Raw genomic sequence first — 24592 nt, 5'->3', positions numbered from 1 at the left:
ATTTGACTGTAGATTTGAAGTTCTCCAATATATAATACATTTTCAATAATAATCCAGGTGCCAGGAGACTCTCTGAACAAGACTGGGAAAAGAGAGATAAGATTTTTTTAGTGTACATCAGAGGAGAAAGAATTATCTTAGAACAGCCATTATAACTTAATCTCTTCCATTTTTTTCCAAGATTAACTATACCCTAAATGAGCCCAGCTAATTCTAACTGAAATAAATAGATTGGCATATTCCTTTCCCACCTTAGGTAGTGCTCCATGACACATATACCACACTGCTTTGTATCTCAATTAGCAATATCCTTAGTTTGAGTGATGACTGGCGACCCTAATTTAATCCAGAGAATCTCGGCATCCCCTGATAACTGGTATAATCTGAATTTGAATTCTACTATGTGTCTGCTTCCATTTGGTAGGGGAATCCTGGCCTGTTAAGGGCAAAAAGTAAAGCCTGTATGTCTGAAGCATAAAAAGTGAGGGTATAAGGAGTGCCAGAAATACCTGGAGAGGAAGGTAGAGGCCAGCTGGGATAGGGTTTTGCAGGTCATGCTAAGATTTCGAGAAGAATTTTATCTTTTTGTGAGTGGAAAGGTACTGAAGAGTTTTAAGCAAGGAGGGACAAAATGCTATTGCATTTTTTTTTTTTAATTTGTTGCCTGCCTTATGGAGAGCAGATTGAAGGGGAGCAAGTTGGTGGTGGAGACAGCAGTCAGGAGGCTGGAAAAGTGAACCAGATGAGAGAGATGAGGAGGGAGGGCCAGTGGAGGTGAAGAAAGCAAGAAAGAATCAAGATCTGTATGAGAAGTAGAATGTACTGGATTTGGTAATGGATTGAATGTTGAGTTGAAGGAGAAGGAACTTTCAAAGACAAGATCATGGTTCCTGGCTTGGAGGGGGGGAGTGGATTTTTAGTGCCATTTAACAAAATGGAGAAGTGGATTTGAGGGGAAGATTAACCTTGTTGTTGGATAGTATGTTTGAGGTGTCTAGGAAATGCCCAGGAAGAGATAATAAGTCAGATATACAGTCAGATATGTGAGCAGGAACTCAGAAGAGAGGTCTGATGTAGAGATAAATTTGGGGGAGTTATCGAGTACAGATGCATCAGAGTAATGGGACCAGGTGAGACTGCCTAGGGAAAGAGTCTTGGAGTGAAAAGGAAATGAGGCCTGGAGAAACAGCATTTAGAGGCAGGTATAGGAGGATCCACAGGGAAAGCTGATCTGCTCTTCTTTTAACAGATGTGTATCGCATACCTCACTAGGTGCTGGCAGGCCAGGGTGTACTAGAACTAATGCCTGACCTCGGGAAGCTGGCAGTGCAGCCAGGAGACGGCCATGGAAAGAAAGCATTACAATCCAATGCTGTATATGTAATTATATATGTGCAGTACACAAATGTAACACACAAGTACATGCTGGCAGTGCTGTAGCACTCAGGGTATGCAAGGTACAATGGTGACCTCACTCTGGGTTGGATAGAAAAAGAGGTCAGAGAAGCCTTTACAGAAAAGCCCTTACATGGGTGTTACAGGATGAATAGGAATTCTTCAGATCAACAAGAGAGGGAAGGGTTTTCATTGCAGAGGGAACAGTAAAGACGAGAAGGGGTGAGTCAGCACTGCTCTCAGGAAATGAGGACTCCGGTGTGGTTGAAAAGCCAGCTGGTGAGATGTGTAAGGAGGCCAGGAGAGGAGGCTGGTACCGTGCAATCCCACACGTGATCGTAAGTTGTTAAAGTGGATCTTCAGAACCTAGAATAGTTGCCAGCATGACACAGGAACTCAGTAAATACTGATTTAATGAGTGCATGAGCAGATTTACATCACAGAGCCCCACTGGTGGCAGCAGAGAGAGCACGTGGGCAGGAAGACCCCTTGGAGGCCCCTGCAGAAACAGCTGAGCCATTAGAGCTTGCCCAGAGTGAGGGCAGAAAGACAGGAGGGTGGACGGAAAGAGACGGGGGGAGGGAGGGGGCAGGGCATATGGAAGAGCTATAGCTAGCCTGAGTGTTTACCCTTATTCCACCTAAAGACAAAAGATAAAAACTTTAGAACCTCCAAGATTTAAAAAATCTTTGATTCACCAAATGTTTGCTGAAGACCTACCAGAAACCAGGGACGGGACTAGCTGGGGGATACCAGCGAACACAGTGCGTCAGGTGTGGATGGAGCCTCCCCTTAGGAGGGAGGACAGGGGTGGAACCAATTATCTTTGCTGTTGACTTGTAAAACCAGTGCTTCTGAGATTTCTTACCTTTTAGAGAAAGCACAGAAGGATTTTGTTAAATTGCTAGCTATTTTATGAAGAGCTCGGTTGGTCGGTTGGTGTTTTTACTTTTTTGTCCTATTTAAGAATTCTCTGGTTTCATTTATTCTCCAGCAACGTGGAATTATTTTCCAGAGATTTGCAATGGTTGATGCCAATACAACCAGTAGCACAAAGGATTCTTTTTTAATGAGAGTTTCATCATTAAAATACCTTTCACAGTTATCTTTTAAATTTTTCTTTTATTTACTTATTCTTTCTGGAGGGAAGTGGAAGAACAGACCTGCATTTCTGGCTTCTCTGTATCCCCAGATCCTTCCCCTCTTTGTATCTTCCTACCCGCATCCAGATTTGCATTCACAGTCCTTTGAGTCCTCACTCCAGCTCCTCCTGGTCTGACTCTGGAGATGCCATATATTTAAGCAAAATAAATCTAGTGATAAGAGGTGGGGAGATGCGGGGTAGGTGTAGAAGATGGGGTAGTGTTCTTTATTACCTGGTTTTATATTAATAGTTGACAAGAAAGGAAATGGCACTGCATTGCCTCAGTTCCCCCAACTCAATCTTCAAGGCCAAATTGCTTGGAAATACTTTGCATAGGTCCAGAGATCTAGGTACAGGGACCTATCCATTTGTCTCTGGCCCTCTGTTCTGGAACATTAAGGAACACTCCCAAACTCATAAAGCCCATCCTTAAAATCCCAAGGGCTGCAGGCCCAGACAGAAGCTCATTTTTACATGACATTTGACTTTGACAAAGAGCCTTCATTTTTGTTCTCACTCAACCCTCCCAAGGCTCTGTTACTTAGGTGAGGTTTCACCACTTTATAGATGACCAGGCATCAGGGAGGCGAAGCAGCTGAGCCAAAGATTGAAGCCCATTCTGATAACCTGAACTCAAGTGCTCTTAAGTGGTGTAAGGTCAGATTTGCAACTGGGCATCACATGGTGATCACATAGTCCTCTGAATTCTTTGTCATATGTGCTCCATAAGCATTAAATTGTGAATAACTTAGATTTGGGGCTAATCAGTAATTTCTATATTGATCCACGTTTCCTGTTCCTTGGCATTTGTGGGGATATTTGGAGGGAGGAGAATGGGATACTGGAAATAGAAATGTCTCAGACAGAAACTACTTCAAACCAACAGTGTTTATTTAGAGTTATAGGTTCCATGGGAAAGTTAAATGTTTTCTGGAGTCAGGGTTGGGGGTGGGAATCAACTCTGCCTCTAGGTGATCTGGGTTTAGAAAGGGCATCCCAACCAGCCCTTCTCCTACAGACTTTTCTCACCCAACCCCATGTGTAGTCAGGCAAAGGAGGCAAAAATAAATAGTAGTAATAATAATTCCTCCTACTGCCTGCCTTGTATGCTTCTCTGTTCCCACAGAGACTCAAAGAAGCTGGATCCCAACACACACCAAAACCCATATGCCTGTGGTAATAACCAAGACCAAGTGTTTTATGTCCAGGAAGGGAGACGGACAAGAAATAACCTCAGGGAAAACAGAGCTAAGGATGAACTAAGGGACAAATTCTGTACAAAAAACATTTTATTTAAAAAAAAATCCAGGTGCTTCCTTCTGTCTTTGCCACCATGCCCTCGTCAGTGCTGTGTCTTCCAACTCACACAATGGCAGTCATTTTAAAGTCGGGGATTGAAGAGATTAAACACAGCTTTTTAATGCCATTGAAGAGTCACATAGGACCCCTCTGTCATTTCCAGCTGAGCTCATGCCCTTCTTTTCCAGGAACTTGTGAATGGGCATCTGAACCAGCCTATGTGATCTCCCTCAAGCGGGAGTTGGAGAGGTCACTTGGTTTTCCTTGTGGATCCTGATTAATGCAACACAGAAGAATTGCAGCAGAATAAAATGTTTAAGCAGTTTAGAGTAAGGACTTGAAATGTTTTTCATGGCCAACCATAATGAGGTTTTAGAATTAATCTCAAGAGGGACACATATCCTCATGTCTTCCCATCAAAATCCGTTTCTCCTGATTCCTGTTATGTATTTCACAGTAGGCGTTCTCTCTATCCAGCTCATTAGAGCCAGTGAAATCGCAGAAACCGTGCTAATGGTAGAGTCGGATCCCTGTTATCAGATTTGACCGATATTCTACTTGGATGGTAACAGCCAAAACACTTGCATATGCCTTTTTTCCTGTATCTAATTTTATAAAGTAGAAGCATCTTAGTGCTTTGCTTTTTAGAATGATCAGATTGTATCACTGCAATAAGAATTACCATTACAACAAAGAAACCTCAGGCACATTGAAAGACTGCACGATTGAAACACTCCAGACCATTTTGGTGTTTGAGAGATTAAATAATAATTCTCTACCATTGTATTACTTTATAATTTTCAGAGAATGCGTCCATGTTACCTAATTTGATCCTATTAGCGGTGCTATAACGAAGGGCAGTGTTATCCATGTCTTATACAAAGATCACAAAGGTGAAATCATTTGCCTCGAGTTTCACAGTTAGTGATAGGAAAGCCAGGACTAGAATTTAAAGTGCAGAAACAAAAAGATGGATCTGGCCACCTATCACTGCAAGCCCTCTAGGCCTGGGGTAATGTAGAAAAGGAAGCAGCCCGTGTAGATGTGTCAGAATAATACGGTGATGCCCACAGAGCTCTGTTTCCAGCTTCCCTCAGAGAAGGACGTTGTCACAGAGACTGCATAGATTGGCACCCACCCTGTACAAAACCCTCTTCATCGTCTGCCCTCAATCCTCCTCCAGCCTGTATCATATTATAGAAGGAAGAGGGGTGAGGTGTGGGACAGGAGGGAAGCCGGTATGGGGGTTGAGGTCTCTGCTGTTTGGCATCAGGAGCCCTAGCCTTCTTTCATATTCTGTACTGCACGATGCAAATAAAGCCGTTCGCATTCCAGAAATCCCCCACTGTTCCAGAATCTCATAAGATTTTCGATCTGTGTTTCTTTCCAGGATCTGGCCATTCGTATAGCAAAAAGTCTACATCGTATAGATTTTATCCACCAAGTGGGGAAAGTTAAGTACCCAGTAAGAAGACACTAAAAAAATGCAGCCTGAACAAGGTGGTACTGCAGTGTAAAGGCCTTTATAGAATCACACAGCCTTTAGGCTTCAGGTCGATTCCTTTGGGGGAGACAAAAGGAATACATTTTCGGTTTTGCCTTTGAACATAGCTGACGACAATTCTTTGGCTCTTCAGTTTCTGTGTGGTTAACTTTAGACCGCTGATATTAACATCCTCTCATGATTCTTCTTCATTAAACTTACTCCTGAGCTACTGTTAAATGCCAAAAGTCTGCCTTCTCAGAATATTCTTCCGGAAGGCTTTGGCTTATGAGAGCCTGCAAGATTATTCTCCACTCCCACCCCTGCAGGTTGCCCCTCATGTACATGTACATTAAAAGCTACCAAATTGGCCCCCTCCCCCAGGCATCCCACTAATCCTTGGTGCAATCTAGGAATGACAATTGCAAGAGCTTGGAAAGCAAGTGCACGTGGGATTGTGTCTTGGTTTATACACGCGAACATTGTGTGTTTCCTCACTGTGAAGCAGTCATGTATTTTTATGGTGCCTCCCCCACCATCACCAAAATCTCCCCATCACCATCTGCAGGAGTGAGCCTAGATAACATGAAGAATGCATTCTTCTGGTGCCACGATTGGTTCAAGGGTGAGCTTGGCATCTTAACTTGATCTAAATCTTTGAGTTTAGGATTCTTTCCTTTCGATATTTAGAAAAGAAAAATAACCCATTCTTTTTGACAGTGTGGTGTATGGATGTGAGGCCTGGGACTGCTGCAGCCATTCCGTGACATTAAAGAAAGTGGGCTTGAGTGAATAGACGAACACAGAGTTAAGAAAATTGCAGAGAAATCGAGCTGGAGCCCTGACCAAACTCTGCTACCTATTGCTAGACTCTTCATTTATAAGCAAATAATTTCCCATATGGTTTAGTTCATTTTGAGGTGGGTGTTCTGTTATTTGGAACCAAAAGCATCTTAACTGATGTGTTAATTACGCAATCATATTTCTTAACCCCTGACTGAAGTGTTCCAGAATTGGTTACACTTATAGAGCCAGAGAGTCCCACCGCCGAAAAAGAAAAGTACAGTTGGTTGACCCTTGAACAAGGTGGGTTTGAACTGCCACGGTCCACTTATACATAGATGTTTTTCAATAGTAAACACTGCAGGTACTACACGCTCCTTGATTGGTTGAATCATGGATCCAGAGGAACCTCAGATACTGGAGGGCCGACTATAAATTATATGTGGATTAGCCCCCAGGTTGTTCAAGGGGGATCTGTAAGTTCAATCTTTCCTCCAGGAAAGGACTTCAAAGACATAAATCACCCAACATCATACATAGAGTCACCACATAACATTTAATAGTGGAAATAAGGAAGGAAAAGGAGAAAGGCACATCTAGGGTGTTGGGAGCCTTTGCAGGCTCTTGGGTCCCATGGGGGAAATGACAAAGCCTGGATGCCTCGCTCTATACAAGTGTCCTCATTTCCCTCCCACTGCTGCTGTCCCTTCTCCACAGGCTGGTTGTATTGGTAGTTCTGCCACTTTCCCATAAGTCTGCACAGAATCTACCACCAATGTCAAGCAAGGAGCTCGTTGTCAGACTGAGCTTACTTCAGAGTTGTTCTTGTTTCCTAGAAATTTTCAGATTCAAAAGAACGAGTCACAGATGATGATAGCTCTACAGTTCTCATGTCATACATTGCTTATAGACATAAGAAACAAGTTTGGACAAACTATTGACAAAGTAATCCTTCTAAGACACTGAATAACCCTTGACAAAATTCAACCCTAACTCTCAATGCTCTTGTGTATACAGATAATCATTGCCTTTGTTTATCATTTCTTCAAATCCTTAAAAGAGAGAGATAATCAAATACATTACCTTAAAATTAGGCAAATACTGAAAATCGTAAGAGGATGAAATGAGAAAACATAAAGCACTTAGGAAAAAAATTGATAATAAGAACTCAAAAACCATCGGGTATCATTGCAATTTATTGTTTGGATGAAAGTAAATACATTAAACATTACAATTGAAAAAGTTCTCTACAGTGGGATGAATTGGGAGATTTTGATTGACATATACACTAATATGTATAAAATAGATAACTAATAAGAACCTGCTGTATAAAAAAATAAAATTAAAAAAAACTCTAAAGACCATTCAATTTGGGCAATCATAAGCCTAATTATTCTTCACAAAACAGACAATTCCATATTCACATTGCATTCAGTTAGCTCCAATGTGATTTTAAATAAGTTCTAGACATCTTTGTCAACACCCCCAAAAAATATTTAAGCAGAGAATATATAGGAATGTATAGCTATTAGTTTTATGCAGCTACCTTAGTCTCTGCATGAAAAAATTCAATTGCTTGCACTTTGGATGTTTTTCCAGCTTTATTGAGATATAACTGACATGTAATACTGTGTGTAAGTTTAAGGTATACAATATGATTATTATGAAATATTTACTGCAATAAAGCTACTTAACGCATCCCTTACCTCACAAATTACCATGTTGTTGTTGTTGTTATGGTGAGGACATTAAACCTCTACTCATAGTAACTTCCAAGTATACAATATTAACTGTAGTCACCATTCTGTACATTAGATCCCCAGAATTCATTCATCTCAAACTGAAAGTTTGTGCCCTTTGTCCAGCATCTCCCATTTCCCCCATGCGTCAGCCCCTGGCAACCACCATTCTGTTTGCTATTTCTATGAATTTGGCTTTTTTAGTTGCCATTTACAAGTGAGATCATACAGTGTTTGTCTTTCTCTGCCTGGCTTATTTCACGTAGCACGGTGCTCTCCAGGTCCATCCATGTTTTGGCAAATGGCAGGATTTCCTTCTTCCTTATGGCTGAGTAATACTCCATTGAATCTTCGTACCACATTTTCTTTTCTTTTTTTTTAAATTTTAACATCTTTATTGGAGTATAATTGCTTTACAATGGTGTGTTCGTTTCTGCTGTATAACAGAGTGAATCAGCTATACGTACACATATATCCCCATATCCCCTCCCTCTTGCTTCTCCCTCCCACCCTCCTTATCCCACCCCTCTAGGTGGTCACAAAGCACCAAGCTGATCGCCCTGTGCTATGCGGCTGCTTCCCACCAGCTAGCTACTTTACATTTGGTGGTGTATATATGTCAATGCCACTCTCTCATTTTGTCCCAGCTTACCCTTTCCCCTCCCTGTGTCCTTAAGTCCCTTGTCTGCATCTTTATTCCTGTCCTGCCCCTAGCTTCTTCAGGACCATATTTTATTTTAGATTCCATATATATGCATACCACATTTTCTTTATCCATTCATCCATCAGTGGACACTTGGGTTGTTTCCACGTCTTGGCTATTGTGAATAATGCTGCAGTGAACCTGGGAGCTTGCCCTGCCAATTCTGCATTCTGTGTTAATTGTACATCCACAAAGCAGTAAACACAGTCACCTCCAGAGATGTAAAGACCATACCACAATGAGTATGTTTCCCAATTTAATAAAAAAAAAAAAATCCCCTCCCCAAACCAAATTAAATTCCTTAAAAAAACCCCTCCAGATCTCCAAACTGAGGAACACATTTGGCAAGAATGTAAACAGATCCTGGTTTGTTGTCCACATTTCACTGACCATATCCCCCACTTCTGTTCTTAGTCCTTTCAGTCAATTCTTATTTTTGATTAACAAATAAAAGTCTAATTTAGAAAACTGGCTCATAGCTTCCAAGGGAGATTTTCCACAGCTTTCTATAACTGCTTCATCCCTGTAACGTACGAGAAGGCAAAATATTTCTGCATGACAAATTTCCAATAAAAATTCCTCAAGTCTCTTGTAGAATTAAAGCCTCATTAAAAGCCAGTGTCCACATTTTTCTGACCAGCGGGGCAGACGCTGGATTGGCTCCCTCAGCATCTACTCCAACCCCTGCTCGTGTGTCTTTCTGGCCAACAGAGGCTACAGAAACCCAAGCCCCCTTGGTTCTAGATGTGATTTAGGTTCCATTTGACCCTGACTCAAATTTGGAGCTAAGTAGAGAGAGACACCGTGATACCAGACGAGCTTTGTTCGTATGAGGAACGCCTTATGACCTAAGCAGCGCTGTTCTCTCCCCGACTCTCGTGGTGCCTCTGCTGAACACTCACATCCTAATTTTACAAACAGAATGAAGGAACAACTAGGAAAAGAGAAAGTCTGGCAAACAACTTCTGGGAAATCCAAATCCTTTTATGATATTTTACTATTCTCTAAACATTTTATGCACTACTTAGGAGAAATGAGTATCATGGTTTTAAATACTAACCGTATGTTAATGTCTCCTAAATTTCTGCCTCTGGCCCCAGCTTCCTGCTAAGCCCCAAATTTGTATCATCAAACTGATTCCTCATCACCGTATCCGTGTCTAATAGGATCACAAATATAGCATGTTCAGAAAGAAATAGGAGCTTGATATTTTCTGCCAAACCTGCCTTCAGTCTTCTCAATCCCAGTGGATGGCCAAAGCGTGGTAGTCATCTGTGATTCTTCTCTAACTCTCCTTTGGTTGTATAAATTCAGCAGTGAATTCTGTGGACTCCACTTCTAGTATATCCTGGATCTAGCCTCTTTCTCCGACTTCCTTAGAGAAGCCACCTCTGTCCTATACTGCAGCAATCATCCTGCTGGTCTCCTTGCTCTCCCCTCTCTCTTCCCTTTCCCCCAGAGTCCATTCTCCACACAGCAGCCAGGGTGAGCGTTTAAAAACATAAATCAGATATTATTGTCCTGATTAAAACCCTCTAAGAGCTTCCATTGCACCAGGTATAAAAACAGAACTCCGTATGCACGTCCAGGGCTCCATCACGAGATCCTCCCTGGTCATCCCCCCGCAACGTGGCCGCCTTCCACGCACCCCTTTGTTCTCGGCTGCAGACTTGCTGTCCTCAAGGAGGACCAAGCATGCCTCAACTCAGGGCTCTTAGCACTCTTCCATGGAATCCTCCCCTGCTGGCTCATTTGAATCCAGGTATTAATTTAAAACTTGATTCGGAGGATGCTTCCTTGACACCCGATCTGAAATAGCACCGCCCCCTCCCCAGTTGCTATCAAATTACCTCTTACTTTATCCATAGCTCTGTCACTATCTGAAACGCTGTTTGTTAATTTATTTACTCATTATCTGCCTCCCTCTCTGCAACATAAGCTAGATGATAACAGAAAATTTCCTGCCTTGTTCATTACTGTTTCTCCAGCACCTGGAGAAATGGCAGTGATAGGTATCGGTTCAGTGATCAAATATTTTGCTTCATCAGATACATCAAGTATTAATATTTAAAATAAGAACTCTGAGTTCCTCTCTCACCTGCAACAAGAATGTGTTTCCTCCCTTCCCTGATTTTCTCCTGACAACTTCACAACACCTCCAGGGAAGTGTGTTCAGTTTAAGGGGTTACCATCTTAAAGACAGAACCAAAATCAGCCCAGAGAGCTAAGAAAGTCAGCTCCCCACTTCTCTACTCATGCCCCGCAAAAGAATTCCAGAAAATAATGCATCCCTCACCCTTTTTTGTTCAACGTGATATCATCACAAAGATTTGGGAAAATTGTGAACTTCATTACATCTATGCCGACACAATAATATTTGACAAAATGGTGTTATCACCTGCTTTAAAATAGAATTTTCTCTAAACCTTGATTCTGCAGATATAGCTCATTTAGGAAGCTATGTGCTATATCCTCTAACTGGCAAAGGAAAACTTCGTTGCCAAGCCAATCCGCCGAATCAGACTTGGTTTCTATCAGGAAAGGCTGCCTTCCCCTTTCAATTCATACTTTTGTGTTAATACACAGCCCCTCACAACCCTCTTCCTTCTTAAATTGAATTCTAAGATATATGAGTAGATAAGATACAAAGCTTGGCCATAATCTGTTGCCTGGATGCAACACGTGCTTTCGTCTTCAGTATGTTTTACCAGTGTTCTCTGTTCGCTGTTCAGGGACTCCCCTTCAGGAGCAATGCATTTGGCTGTTAACAGGTGATGGAAGAAGCGAGATTTTTAGATGTAAATTGTCATCACTGCTTCTCCTTACTTTGTGATGTATCTGACTATAAACTTTCCCATCCTATTTCTAATACCCTACTTACCCTCATGATATATGATATGACAGGGAGAGGCATGAAATCCCACCATGGGCTTACGGTGCCTTGTTTAATTGTTGATTTATTTGATACCCCTGAGAATTTTTCATCCTCAGAGCAATGCACTATAGTAAGATAAAGGATGGGCTAAGGTTTGCCTTTATTCTGAGAAGTAGGAGGAGCCTTAACCTTGGGTGAAGCACTTCCTCTAAACTGAAGGTAATGCCCTAAATGGACTCAGTTGTGAGCCATCACTAGGCAAGCCTCTGCAGCTGAGAGAATGAGGCTTGGAGATTTTGGACAACATAGGCAGTTTGAATTTTATTCCTAACCCTACTAGTTGGATAGCTTGTGGTTTTAAATTCAGTGATGACTATATTTTTCTCCTCTATCCAGAGCCAAGTCCAAGAAAGATAAGTATTCCTACTCTTTCTTTTCACAAGGCATTCTTTCTGGCCACCCTTTCACTGAGGTGGTTATCTTTAAGACCTTCTGTTGGTGTCTCTGGTTTGCATGTTCCCCTTGTTCAGATTCTAGGACATCAGCGATCACCCAGATGTCCTCAATCAGGGTGGCCACTGCTTCAGTGTTATCTCAGCATTTTCGACCTGTTAGGATTTCCCCTACTTTATTGCCGGCCTACCAATGCATATTAAAAGATACACTACACACACGTACAAATTTCAGTATTGCTAAAGTATTTTACTGAAAGGAGATTTCAAGATATTTAGCCCAACAAGTTATTCTGGCAGATTCCCACGTGAATCTCATGCACGCTCAAATTTCAAAACCACTAAGCTATTGTATACCAATGACTCTCGGTCAACTGGGACACAGATCTTCATTTCAAGTATTCAAGTCCTTCCATATCGTCTTCTCTGATAGTTCCAGCTAAACACAACTCCCTGACCGGCTTTCAGGGAAGGGTTATTAAAGGCAACATTAGGGCTGAGGGTTGTATGGTGCTTAATCAGCTCATGGACATTCATCTGATTGGTTGGTGGTGAGGTAATGGGGTGGTATTTCGGGAGTCGACATCATTAACCTTCTGGTTCCAACCAGTCTGGGGTCCACATGCTTGTGGTCAGCATGCAGTTAACTTCTTCTACCTGGTAGGGGTTTTGGTGTCAGCAAAACAACTCAGTGATATGGCTCAGGATATTATCTATAGCTCTTGATGAGGAACTAAATGTCCTTGACTTTGTTTAATAGCTAAACTACTGTTATTTCATCTTGCTTGACTCTTCCCTTTCGTTTCTGTATTTTTTACTTCGCTGATTAAATTTGCTCTTCAGAACTAGGGGAAGGCCTAGGAGACTAAAGCTTTTCTACAAACAAGAGATGGAGGACATGGGGTTCTGTCCCTGGGAAGGCCCCACAGCATCCTGCTTGATCTCATTTTCTGTGTAATTTATAAAACATTGATCACATGCTACCTTATATCACGATAATAATGTAAGGCATTACTTATGTCTTATATACCCATCTAGATTATACATCTTTATACTAGATTATATATGCTCTATACTCACTTCCTTTTTCTTCCCCACCAGGGACTTGCATGGAATAATTGCTACACAGATATGTGTTGAATGAATGATTCGTTCTCCATTGCGGTAACAGTTTCCTCAGATTGAGTCCTATCCTTAAATATCACAAGAAGGACTTGTCAAATACTGATTTGACAATGATATATAGAAAGTCCTTGAGACATAGTGAAGATAATATCTTACTGTAAGAAATTAACTTACTGGCAGGGTTACATTTTATTTCTTTTTCCTCTCTGACCTGTGCTAATGAGAGAATAGGAAATTTTCAAGCCTTACAATGGAAGCCATTCCATTCCAAAATTTCAGAAATTTAAAACATAGCAGTTTACAAAAGCCAATCTCATTTCAGTTCAGCAGATATTTCTTGATCATTCATTACCGATGAGACACCATGGTAGGCATTGAACTTCTTGAGAAAATTTCTGTTACTTTTGCAGACTATATTTTTCTTTTCTCTCCTGTTAAAATAACTGTAGCAACAACAAAAAAAAAAAAAAGAAGAAGAAGAAAGTCATCAATTCTGCTTCTGCTTAATGTTAATCCGAGAGTGGAGTCTAAAGCTTCATGTCCTAGGCAAACGGCCATAGGAAGCTTCTTCGTGTTCTGAGTATTTTATATTGCAACTATAAACCATGACCAAAGAAGGGAGACTCCATTTAGCTCTCTAGAGTATTCCCTGCCAAGTTGTCTCTTATTTATTGCTTTTTAATGAAATTTTTCATGTACATCAAAACTTCCTTTCAACAAAGGAAGTACAGCTCTGAGACCTTTATAATATAGAATCTATATGCGAACAGTAATTTTTCTAGATGGGATTACTTAATGGTTTTCTTTGTGCTCGGGCATGAGATTTTTTTTTGTTTAATAAGTGAATATCCTATTATTCTTCCACAAGATACAAGTTTTCAGAAAAATCGGCAAATATTTTAAACCGTCCTATTTTTCTTGCAAACACGAGATGACTCTTAGCTGTTGAGTTCCATAAATCTTCTCCTCTGAAAGCACCCACGATTTTTTAAGCTGCCAGCAAAATTAAAGGGATGTTTTAGAGAATGGTATTTAGGAAAGAAAGAAGGAATGTCAATATGTGTTTCCCCAGCTGCGAAGACTTTGCTTACTATTAAATAACAGTAAATTTAATTATTCTATTGGTTTTCCTTATCTCATTCCTAAAAATAGCCAAAATAAGTAAAATTATTGTTACTCTGCAACATGCTTTTGGTTACAAGTAGGAGACAACTGACGCAAACTGGCCCACACAGTAAAGAAAAATTGTACACTGTATAACAGGAAGTCCAGAGATAGGACAAGCTTGAAGGTTGGTTGATTCTACAAGATCACTGAAGACCCAGGTTCTTTCTGTCTCTTCTCCCAACAGTCCACAGAATCTGCTTCACCCCAAAGTTCACTCCCTTCTTAATTACAGGCTGTCAGTGCCAAGCAGGGTTACACATTGCTTATGTTCAATAAGAGTGAATCTTCTTTTTCCCTCAACCTTGGAATATCAGTCCTTCCCTTAAACCCGATTGGGTCCATTTATAGCACCTGTCCATCTCCAGACTACCAAAAGTGTCCAGGGGATACCCATCCTCTGACTGGCTGATCAAGACTCATTCCTGAAACGGGTTTAGGGTGTGTATCTGAGCAAACCAGTCCTGTCAGGGTTTAAGGAAAGGAAAATGGATTTAAGAGGGGCAGTCAAAAGCATCCACTATAGTCATCTACTCTGGTACCTTGTAAAGGGCAACCTTAGAAATCCTTTTCTACATCCAGGTAAATTGTGTCTTTATTGAAAAATTGAACATGTGTAGCCTGTACCAATAGAGAGGACATCTCTACAAGACTCTCTCTGAAATTATTTTCCCTTTTTATTTTATGTAAATCGCTGTTGTAGAAAATATTACCTAATATGTGCATTTCTGAGATGCCAAAGAGCTGCCTGAGAAGAAAGGAAATAGTCCCAAATTAAGAAACTGATCAACAATTAGAATCAAATACCTGTGAAAATGTCAAGAAATAAAAGCACCAACAACGACCAAAGAAAGTTAAATAGATCCGCAACTAAATCGTGGTTTGTTTCTGATATTTACAGTGAAACACACTTAGCAAAGCATCTGCTTTCAGCTTGTTAAGTTCTAAAGGATGAGAAAAATATTTTCCTGTGGAGGTAATAACAGTAGCTAATGCACTGAGAGGCTATGTTAAGTTAGGCGTTTCCCAGACAGTATCTCACAGAGACTGTGAGTGTAAGCCCATCACGGCAGGAACTGCTCTATCCCTAGCATCCACCACCGTGTCTGGCACATAATGAAAACTTAATAAGTGTGGCCAAATGAAATAATTCTCACAAAAACCTTATGCAACAAAATTCTAGTGTTTCCCCAGTTAAGGATTAGACATCATTGGCTCTAAATGTTTACACAGTTTGGTCAAGTGGTGGAGCCCTGATTGGAATCCAACCTTATTCTTTTTCTTCCCTAAATGAACAAGGAACTGGTTCAGAGAAGATAAATCCAGTGACTTGGAGACAGACAGGAATGAAAAACTGAAGTATCTGAAGTTTATGTGTTCTTAATACTGGTGCATTTGCTGGGTTCAAAAAAGACACATTCCAGATACATCAGTTGATAGAAGTTTATCATAAGGAAGCACAAGGGAAAGGGGGGACTGTTTCCAACCCATGTCCCTGGAGCCAAACGATCGTTCACAAAGGGCTGTGTGTCAAGTGCCTGTGCTCCCTGCTTGAGGACTTTGCCAGTGTGGCCACTTGGCTGTTCCCTGGATCTGGTGCCCTGCTCCAGATCCTGCAGACTAACTGGTCCTTTTCTTTATGTCTCAAGCGCACACTCCCCAAGATGGAATCTGACTGCATCGACCGTCAGTCACCGGCCATAGAGTGAACCCAACTGGGCAGGACTTACTTGTCATTCCACCTTACTGTCCACGGACTGTCTTTAAGTTGGGTCTCAAATTAGGTGTGGTCCCAAGGGAAGCAGTTACACGACACCAAGCAGAGGACAGACTACAGACAGGTCACACATTCTGAGGCTGCTCAGGAGGTCTGCTACAAGTAGTTTCCTCTTGAGAATCTTATTCATTCTTCCACTCAACAGATTAGAACAGGAGAGAACATGAAGGATTTGAGTGGATGCCATCAGGAACCCTCAAAGTGTAAATATTGGATAAAGCGAAGAAATGCTGAAAATGCCAAAATGTAATGAAAACATCAAACATCTATAATATCTCTGACTCTGTGTCAGGTATTACTCTAAGCACTTGACTTGAATACTCATTAAACCCTCACTCATTTAATAGTCCATGAATTAGGTACGAGTCTCCCCAATCTGGAGAGAGAGGGACTGAGGCACAGAGAGGTGAAAAACCTTGCCTGAGACCACGCAGATTGTGCTGGCAACTTGCCTCCAGAATGTGTGATGCTGCCACCCTGTCATTGGTTTTAGTGGATAACAGCTTTGGAGGAAGAAAGAAGAGGAAACTTCCAGGTGCCAAACATTTGGGGAGAGGGGAAGCTACAGTGAAAAGAAAAAGCTGATGCCTTGAGGTCTGGGAGTCAGGACTTTGCAAAGGGGCCCTCAAGCTGATGCTGGGGTTCCAGTGCCCACGGTGGGCAGGAGTGGGGAGCTAGAAGCAAGTCTGCGTAAAGCTTGCTTTTCTCAAAGCACTTTTCTCGAACTGTGGAGAAAAACTTCCCACTCAGCTGGAAGAAACTGAGGGAGATTTTACTTTCCTAGGGATGTGGGGGATAGGAGGCACCTCTGAAAAGCAGATACCCCGGGCCTTTACCATGCGTGGGTGTGAGCTTCTTCACCCTCTGCATGATAGAGGAATTTTGAGTAAGACAAAAAAACTGGTCCTGGACCCCTCAAGACCAGCTCCAAACCACTCTGTAGAGATACTCACACAACGCAGGATTCCCACAAATAGATTACAATGTATTGAATTCCTGCTTATATGGAGTTTAAAGCTTAGTGGAGAGATGTAGACATTAAATAATTATGGTGAGTGTAATAGGAAATGTATAAGGTATTGGGAGAATACAGGAAAGAACAAGGTGACTGAAATTTTCTGGATATCAAAGAATAGCTCCATGAGGACATAACGGTTAAGCTGCCATCTTCAGAGTATGTATTAATATTAGTCTGCTGGGGCTTTGGTGACAAAGTTCACAGACTGGGTCACTTCAGCGACAGCAACACATTTCCTCACAGTCCTAGAGCAGGAAGTCTGAGATCAGGGGGTCTGTGGGTGTGGTCTCTTCTGAGGCCTTCTTCTCCTGTGTCTTTACATGCTCCTCCCCCTGTGAGTGTCTGTGCCCAAATTTCCTCTCTGAAAAGGACACCAATTGTATTGGATGAGGCCCCACCCTAATGACCTCATTTTAACTTAATTACCTCTTCAAAGACCCTATCTCAAAATACACTCACATTCTGACATACTGGGGGTTAGGACTTCAAGATATGAGTTTTGAGGAGAGATCCACACTTAGACGTGCAACAACAATGCCAGGTGATTTTCACAAACATGGAATGAAGGAGGAGGAAAATTGTGGGAGAGAGAGGGATGGACAAAAAATATTTTTAAATCTTTTTCAAGGGAGGAAAGTACTAAGACATTAATTCTAGACATGAAAGAAGAGGTATTTAAGGTGGGGTTTTTTTGAATTTTATTTTATTTTATACAGCAGGTTCTTATTAGTTATCTATTTTATACATATTAGTGTATATATGTCAATCCCAATCTCCCAGTTCATCCCACCCCCCCCACCCCCCTGCTGCTTTCTCCCCTTGGTGTCCATACGTTTGTTCTCTACATCTGTGCCTCTATTTCTGTTAAGGTTTTTTTAATTTATAAAAACCCTGAAGAAATAGAAATAAGATGCGTAGCTCACAAACCAATAGATACGAAAAAATTGGCAAAGAAAATTGGTTAACTCTAAGAAAGGCAGAAAAGGAAGAAAATGGCAACAAGAACTTATAACAAAACAAAAAATTGTAAGATTAAAACCACACATGTTAGGTATGATAATTAATGTGAACAAGTACAATTCTCCAGCTAAAAGTCAAAGTTCTTTATGGATTTTAAAAATTTAATCTAGCATTATGACGTTTGCAAGAGACACATCTGGGGGAAAAGCATAAGAAAGAGATGGGCAAAATTGTGCCAGCTAAACAGAAAGAAAGCATGAGTGGCAATCATATTAGGGAAAATGGAATTCAAGGTGAAGGCCATTTAAATGAGCCAAAGAATGATTTTTCTAAGGATATTTGGTTCGAATAAAAGTTTCATTCCATTCAGAAGATGTAGTAGTTATGAGCTTATACATAACTATGTATCATCAAAATACATGTTATACATTAATATATAACATATATAACTATATATACATCAAAATACATATCTATTTATATATAATAAATATAATTGATCAATAAAAACAAAATGATTCTTTAAAAGACCAACAAAATAAATTTTGCAAAATCTGATTGAGGAATTTTTTAAAAACCCACAAATACCATTAGGACATAAAAAGGGGACAAAGCTACAGATAAAGAAAGTTATATGTCTTAAATTGTAAGACTTTTTAATAGTTTAATATATTTTATAAAAATAAGTGGATGGTTTTCTGGGAAATGTAAATTACCAAAAGCCCAGAAGAGAACCGAACACACCATTATCCACAAAAGAATTTAAAAGATATCTAACCCCCAACCACCAGAAAAAAACAAAAACAAAAAAAAGGAAGAGGAGGTCTCACCTTCAAAGATTTTATGAGTATATTCTACAAAACAATCAGAAGCATAACTTCTGTGTCATTCAAATTGTCAGAGCATATTACAATGGTAAAAAATCCCTAATTAGTCCCGTGAAGTAAGCATAATGTTGATACCAAAATCAGACAAAAGTGATTCAAAAAGAACATGATGCTTTAAAGTTGGATTTTTAAAAGCCTCCCTTACGAATATAGGTATAAAACTCTGAAATAAAATATGATCATATGGAATCCAGTTGTTTATTTAAAAGGAGCATTTTAAAACCAAATTAAGTGAAAAATAGCATTTAAAATGAATTAAGTGAAAAATAAAAGCAAGTTAGTATCATAGTGTTATAAAATCACTGTGTGTGTGTGCGTGCGCGCACACGCATGCATGTGTAAATACAAAGAGTCTGGCGCGAATCCCAGGAAACTGTTCATAATGGCTACTAGGGGCAGATGGGAGGTTTGGGAGAAACCTGCGAGAGGAACTTTATTATTCCACATCCTGTGTAATATTTTAATTTTTATAAACATGGATTCATAAACTAGCTCTGTAACTTACAAAGAAATGTAGAGTTTGATAATAGAATTGTGAAAGGTCATGCCAGGAGCTAGAGGAAAAATCTGGAGCTTCACGTTTATGTCTTTCAAAAGGAGGCTGAGGAGGAGGACTCTCAGGTTGTCCAAACACAGATGTTCTTCCGTAGGTGTGGTCAAGGCATAGCGATGACTACAGCTGGCATCAAACTCCAACCACACAGTCTTAGGTGTTATGCTTAGTGACTAAGTCAGAGGAAGACAAATACTGTATGTTTTCACTTATATGTGGAATCTAAAAAATATATATATAACAAAACAGAAAAAGACTCATAGATTCAGAGAACAAACTAGCGGTTACCAGAGGGGAGAGAAGTAGGGGGAGGGGAGAAATAGGTGAAGGGGGTTAAGAGGAACGAACTGCTAGTTAGAAAATAAGTCACAGGGATGTAATGTACAGCACAGGGAAAATAGTCAATATTTTATAAGAACTTTGGTGTGTAATCTATAAAAACATTGAATCGCTGTGTTGTACACCTGAAACTAATAAGTCCATTATACTTAGAAAAGTTATATATATAATTAAATTTAAAATGAAAATGAAAAGGCAGCTGGGAGTTCACCCCTCACTCCTGTAACAAGGACTCTGAGACCCAGACAGATGGTAACAAGTCTGAGATGGTATTCTCTTGCTGAATTCTCTTCTCTAGGAGTATACATTCTCATTAGACATTTAATAATAGTTTTTCAATTGATTAACTTTTTTTAATGTGGTTGCTACGGTACAGAAGGTTCAGTCGTCACATGTACAACCAGACTTGATGCTAGCATGATAGCAACATAACCTCATTTGTCCTGTAAGACAAGGGGACAAAATACCAGTATGTCATGAGTGGATACATATTAATAATTACTGGGACATTAGGATACCCTGCCGCCTCTGTACTACATCCTTAAACTGTACTTAAAAACATCTGCAGTCTTTCTCTGACAACTTTATAGAGGCTGAGTCAGAAATATCTGATTTACCCTCGTCTTAATCCCAAAGGGTAACCAACGGGTCTTAAAATGATGTTGTCACGTAGTGATTGAGAAAACTGATAAATTATAAAGGAAGCCTCAGTTCACCTTCAGGGTTAAATAATGATAGCTGTGCACAGCTAGTTTTTCTAAGTTCCAGTAGCTACTTCACTACCTGAAAACTTCCTGTTTGTGGTCCCGAATTATTGTTCGGCACTTCGAAAAAGACTAGCTATCAGATCTAGGGAGAGTAAGCTTTCTGTTTGGTAAAACAAATGGGGCATTTGGAAGGCATCTGGTTTTACATGCTGAATAAAGAGCTCTTGGGTTTTGGTTGCTGGCTAGTCTACCAATATAATTTATAGGCTTACAAAAAAGTATGGCATTTCATGGGCTTTCCTAAATAGCTTTCCTTATTCTCTGCTCTTTGGTAAGTAACCAAATGGTAACATTTCTCAAGTCACACCTGAAAATTTCTACAAGCTGAGATGAAGTGAACTTTTTGTGATAAAAATGACAAAGCTGGGTTTGAACAATCACTTTCAGGGTTAAATAATCCCAGGGGTGGTCCCCTTTTATCTTACACTCACAGAGGAGGACCCAATTGCCAGGTTGAATTATCATCTTAAAAAAAAAAAAAAAGAATCTGCCCGTGGCTGTAAAACAACCACAGATTGCTTTCTTTGCACTCTTGAGGAGCTGACAGGGCCCCAGATGGAGGTGTTTTTCAGCAAGCTGTCAAGTGATCCATCCCTCAGAAACAACCATACCATCCATAGGAGTTGTTTCTCTTTGCCAAGAATTATATTGGTTCAGGTGGGAGAGGCCAGGATATGATGAATCCAGGAAAAACAAAGGCCAGAGAAATGTGTAAACAGAAATGAAAAAGAGAAAAGGTGTAATTACATTTAAATTCTGAAGGTCATTTTTTGGAGTTGTTTTACAGTGACTCGATTTTTTTCCTTTCCTTCTACTTTTTAATTTTTTCCAGAAAAGTGGGCTTTATGACATGGATAGTGAGAGGTTGCTTTGTGTGATTTTTGAGGAAATCAAAGCTACAAAGCCATATTGAGTAGGAGTACCTAAAACATACTAAATTATCATCAGCAAGCCAGGGATCTTTTGAAAGAATACAGCTAAGGAAGGTGTAACGGGATCTAAGGAAGGTGTAACGGGATCCTTTGAAAGAATACAGCTTAAAGTGATTGGAAATGGACACACAGCCCTAAAGAATGACTGTCCAACAAATCTGGAAGTCTCCCTTGGGCTCTGATGTCCTCCATATTAATCTTACCTAGCCTTCGAGACTGCTATTCATCTAAGTGGTAAAACCATTGGAAAAGCATGCAAATTCTACTCTTATTCTGATACAACTTTGAGGCTGGAGAGAGAAGCTGTGACTGAACTGCTAGAGGGGTTTTGTTGTGCTTTATATATATATGTGGTATTGATAACATTCTTCTTTATCTGCAGTCACTGTGAAATGCCATAGAGGATGATGACAAATGTGCGTTCCCCTTGCACTTAGTTTTTCCTTACATTTCCTCTGGAAGCCAATTATTCTCAATGATCTCCTTTATACAATCTGCTAATAAATATTTATTAAGTATATACTCCATGCAAAGCACGTGGAACAGTTGTGATTACTTTTTTACTATGATAAATGAATTTCTCTTTTATGGAAGTACAGGTGACTTACAATGTGTTAGCTTCAGGTGTACAGCACAGTGCTTCAGTTATACATATATAGTTGTGATTATATACCAGAGCCTCATGACATAATTAGAAAATGATAATGCCTGTCTGGCACACCTAGGGGAGCAGTCACCACCACAGAGAACTCTCTGATGGAAAGCATGACACCTCCAGTCTTCTTAGGCAATTCAGAATCTATAAAGAGTGTTCAAATATTCAACTGTGGTAAAATTTTAATGGCTGTAAAAATTGATTTAAAATTTTTATCACTTTAAAAATATTGCATAAACCATAATAGAACATGAAAAAGAACACATTTATATGTATAAATGAATCACTTTGCTGTACACCAGAAACCAACACATTGTAAATCAACTATACTTCAATAAAAAATAAATTTAAAAAACTAATTAAAAAAATAAAAAATTGTACAGCCATCAGCATCTCATGGCACACCCACAAATAATTGGGGGCCCTCCATATACCAGTTGGGAAGCTCTGTACTTGAGAAATAAAATGCCCCATAGAGATGGGCTTATCTTTACTGTCCTCAACGTGGGAAGAATCCAAACCAGAAATGTTCTGCTGTGTATGGATTTCACAGGTTCTCTCATCAAAAGTCACATTATTTTTCAGCATTAAGTTAAATTTAAAAAGTAGTTTTGGGGCTTCCGTGGTGGCACAGTGGTTAAGAATCCACCAGGAGACAGGAGACACGGGTTCGAGCCCTGGTCTGGGAAGATCCCACATGCCACTGAGCAACTAAGCCCGTGCACCACAACTACTGAGCCTGTGCTCTAGAGCCCGTGAGCCACAACTACTGAGCCCGCGTGCCACAACTACTGAAGCCCATGCTTCTACAGCCCATGCTTCACAACAAGAGAAGCCCGCACACCACCATGAAGAGCAGACCCTGCTCGCCGCAACTAAAGAAAGCCCGTGTGCGGCCATGAAGACCCAACACAGCCAAAAATAAATAAATTAATTAATTGAAAAAAATAAAAAGTAGTTTGTTTTTTTTCCCCTGTCATCAGGAGTTTTCGTTCTTGGTATCTGCTTTGAGACACCATGAGCATTCTTGTCCTGTTGCCGCCGTTCCTGTGTTTTTGGCCTTTCTCTGCTTGAGTGTCAGTTTGTAATCTTCAAAAGCTGATGAATAAATGAATAGTGTCCAGACAGAGAAAAAAAGACCAATACAATCAGAGAATAACAAGGACAGGGTAAAATTCCTGCTGGCCAGTCCAAAGTTTTGCTGTTTTTCTTAAATGCAGAGGCAGTTTTTTAAAAGGTAAGAAGATAGAGATGGTTATATCTTTATTTTTTTTTTTTTAAATTTATTTATTCATTTATTTATTTTTGGCTGTGTTGGGTCTTCGTTTCTGTGTGAGGGCTTTCTCTAGTTGTGGCAAGCGGGGGCCACTCTTCATCGCGGTGCGCGGGCCTCTCACTGTCGCGGCCTCTCTTGCTGCGGAGCACAGGCTCCAGACGCGCAGAGCTCAGTATTTATAGCTCACGGGCCCAGCTGCTCCGTGGCACGTGGGATCTTCCCAGACCAGGGCTTGAACCTGTGTCCCCTGCCTTGGCAGGCAGACTCTCAACCACTGCGCCACCAGGGAAGCCCTATATCTTTATTTTTGAAAGGTAAATATCACCATTGTTTTCCTTTTCTTATAGTGATAAGGTGATAAGACTTATTCCCAGTACAGAAGAGGAAGCATATGCACTGAAGAAAATATACCAGCAACTGAAGGTAAGCGAGTGTCCACTCACTTATCATTATGCTCATAATGTGTTTACAGGGTTTTGCTGACTGGAGTTGAATAATTGGACTTCATTAGTCAAGGGAAGAAAATGATAAGAGATAGCTTGAAAGTGCCTTTAAAGGATAGTTAAGGTTACTCAAAATATTCTATATCTGACCAATTATCTATTTACTAGTTCATTTATTTTCCATCTCCCTTAGTAGAATGTAAGCTTCATGAGAGAGCTTGTCTATTTTTGATCATTGCTCTGTTCTCAGTGAGTGTCTTGAATATCCTAGGAGCTCAGTAAAATTTTTTTAACAAATGGATTTAGTTTGTAATTTTCCAAAGCTTCACTTCTCCTCCTTGAAATCTCCCTGCTGATCATCTAGACACTTTCCTTCTAATTAAAACTTCAAGCAGACTTGAGTTGAGGAAAAGAAAGCTAGAAATTCAAATTAATTAATTTTGCTATGTTTCAGTGAGTCCGATAAGAGAATTTTGTTGGCAAAGGTTGAAGGGCTTTGATTATTCAATCTTTGATGAATTCTGTGGTTTTTAGAGTTAGAGGGTTTCTCATCTCCCCATTACTACAATATAATTGAGTGTTAACTTCAGCTAAAAGCATATGATGAGAAGTGTTGTGATGGGCTCTCTTCCATGCCTACCAAGAACAGAAGCATCCCATAAAGTTTGTGGTGGTTTAGCTTCATTTTAATGGACAGCAAAGGAGACTTGCCAGGGAGGCCTCATTAACCTTCAGTGTGGGATAGACAAGCAAGTGTCCTAGGACTGCCATACAGTTCTACCCGGAGACGGTGTTAGGGGCATGACAGAGGAGGGATGACAGA

The 24592-nt window shown here is 40.3% G+C and overlaps 1 protein-coding gene across 1 annotated transcript in view; it reads left to right on the top strand.

Moving 5' to 3' along the window:
- The window catches only part of CPA6 (carboxypeptidase A6), a 265180-nt gene that overhangs the window by 81077 nt on the left and 159511 nt on the right, over positions 1 to 24592 (top strand). The window contains exon 2 of the mRNA XM_032610184.1: positions 23674 to 23749. Within this exon, the coding sequence (XP_032466075.1) occupies positions 23674 to 23749 (76 nt within the window). The remainder of the gene's footprint in view (positions 1 to 23673; positions 23750 to 24592) is intronic.

The sequence above is a fragment of the Phocoena sinus genome, chromosome 17 (assembly GCF_008692025.1).
Source record: "Phocoena sinus isolate mPhoSin1 chromosome 17, mPhoSin1.pri, whole genome shotgun sequence".
In the NCBI taxonomy this organism is placed as follows: domain Eukaryota; kingdom Metazoa; phylum Chordata; class Mammalia; order Artiodactyla; family Phocoenidae; genus Phocoena; species Phocoena sinus.
The sequence above is the reverse complement of the archived record's forward strand: the minus strand, read 5'-3'. Positions and strand labels throughout refer to the sequence as shown.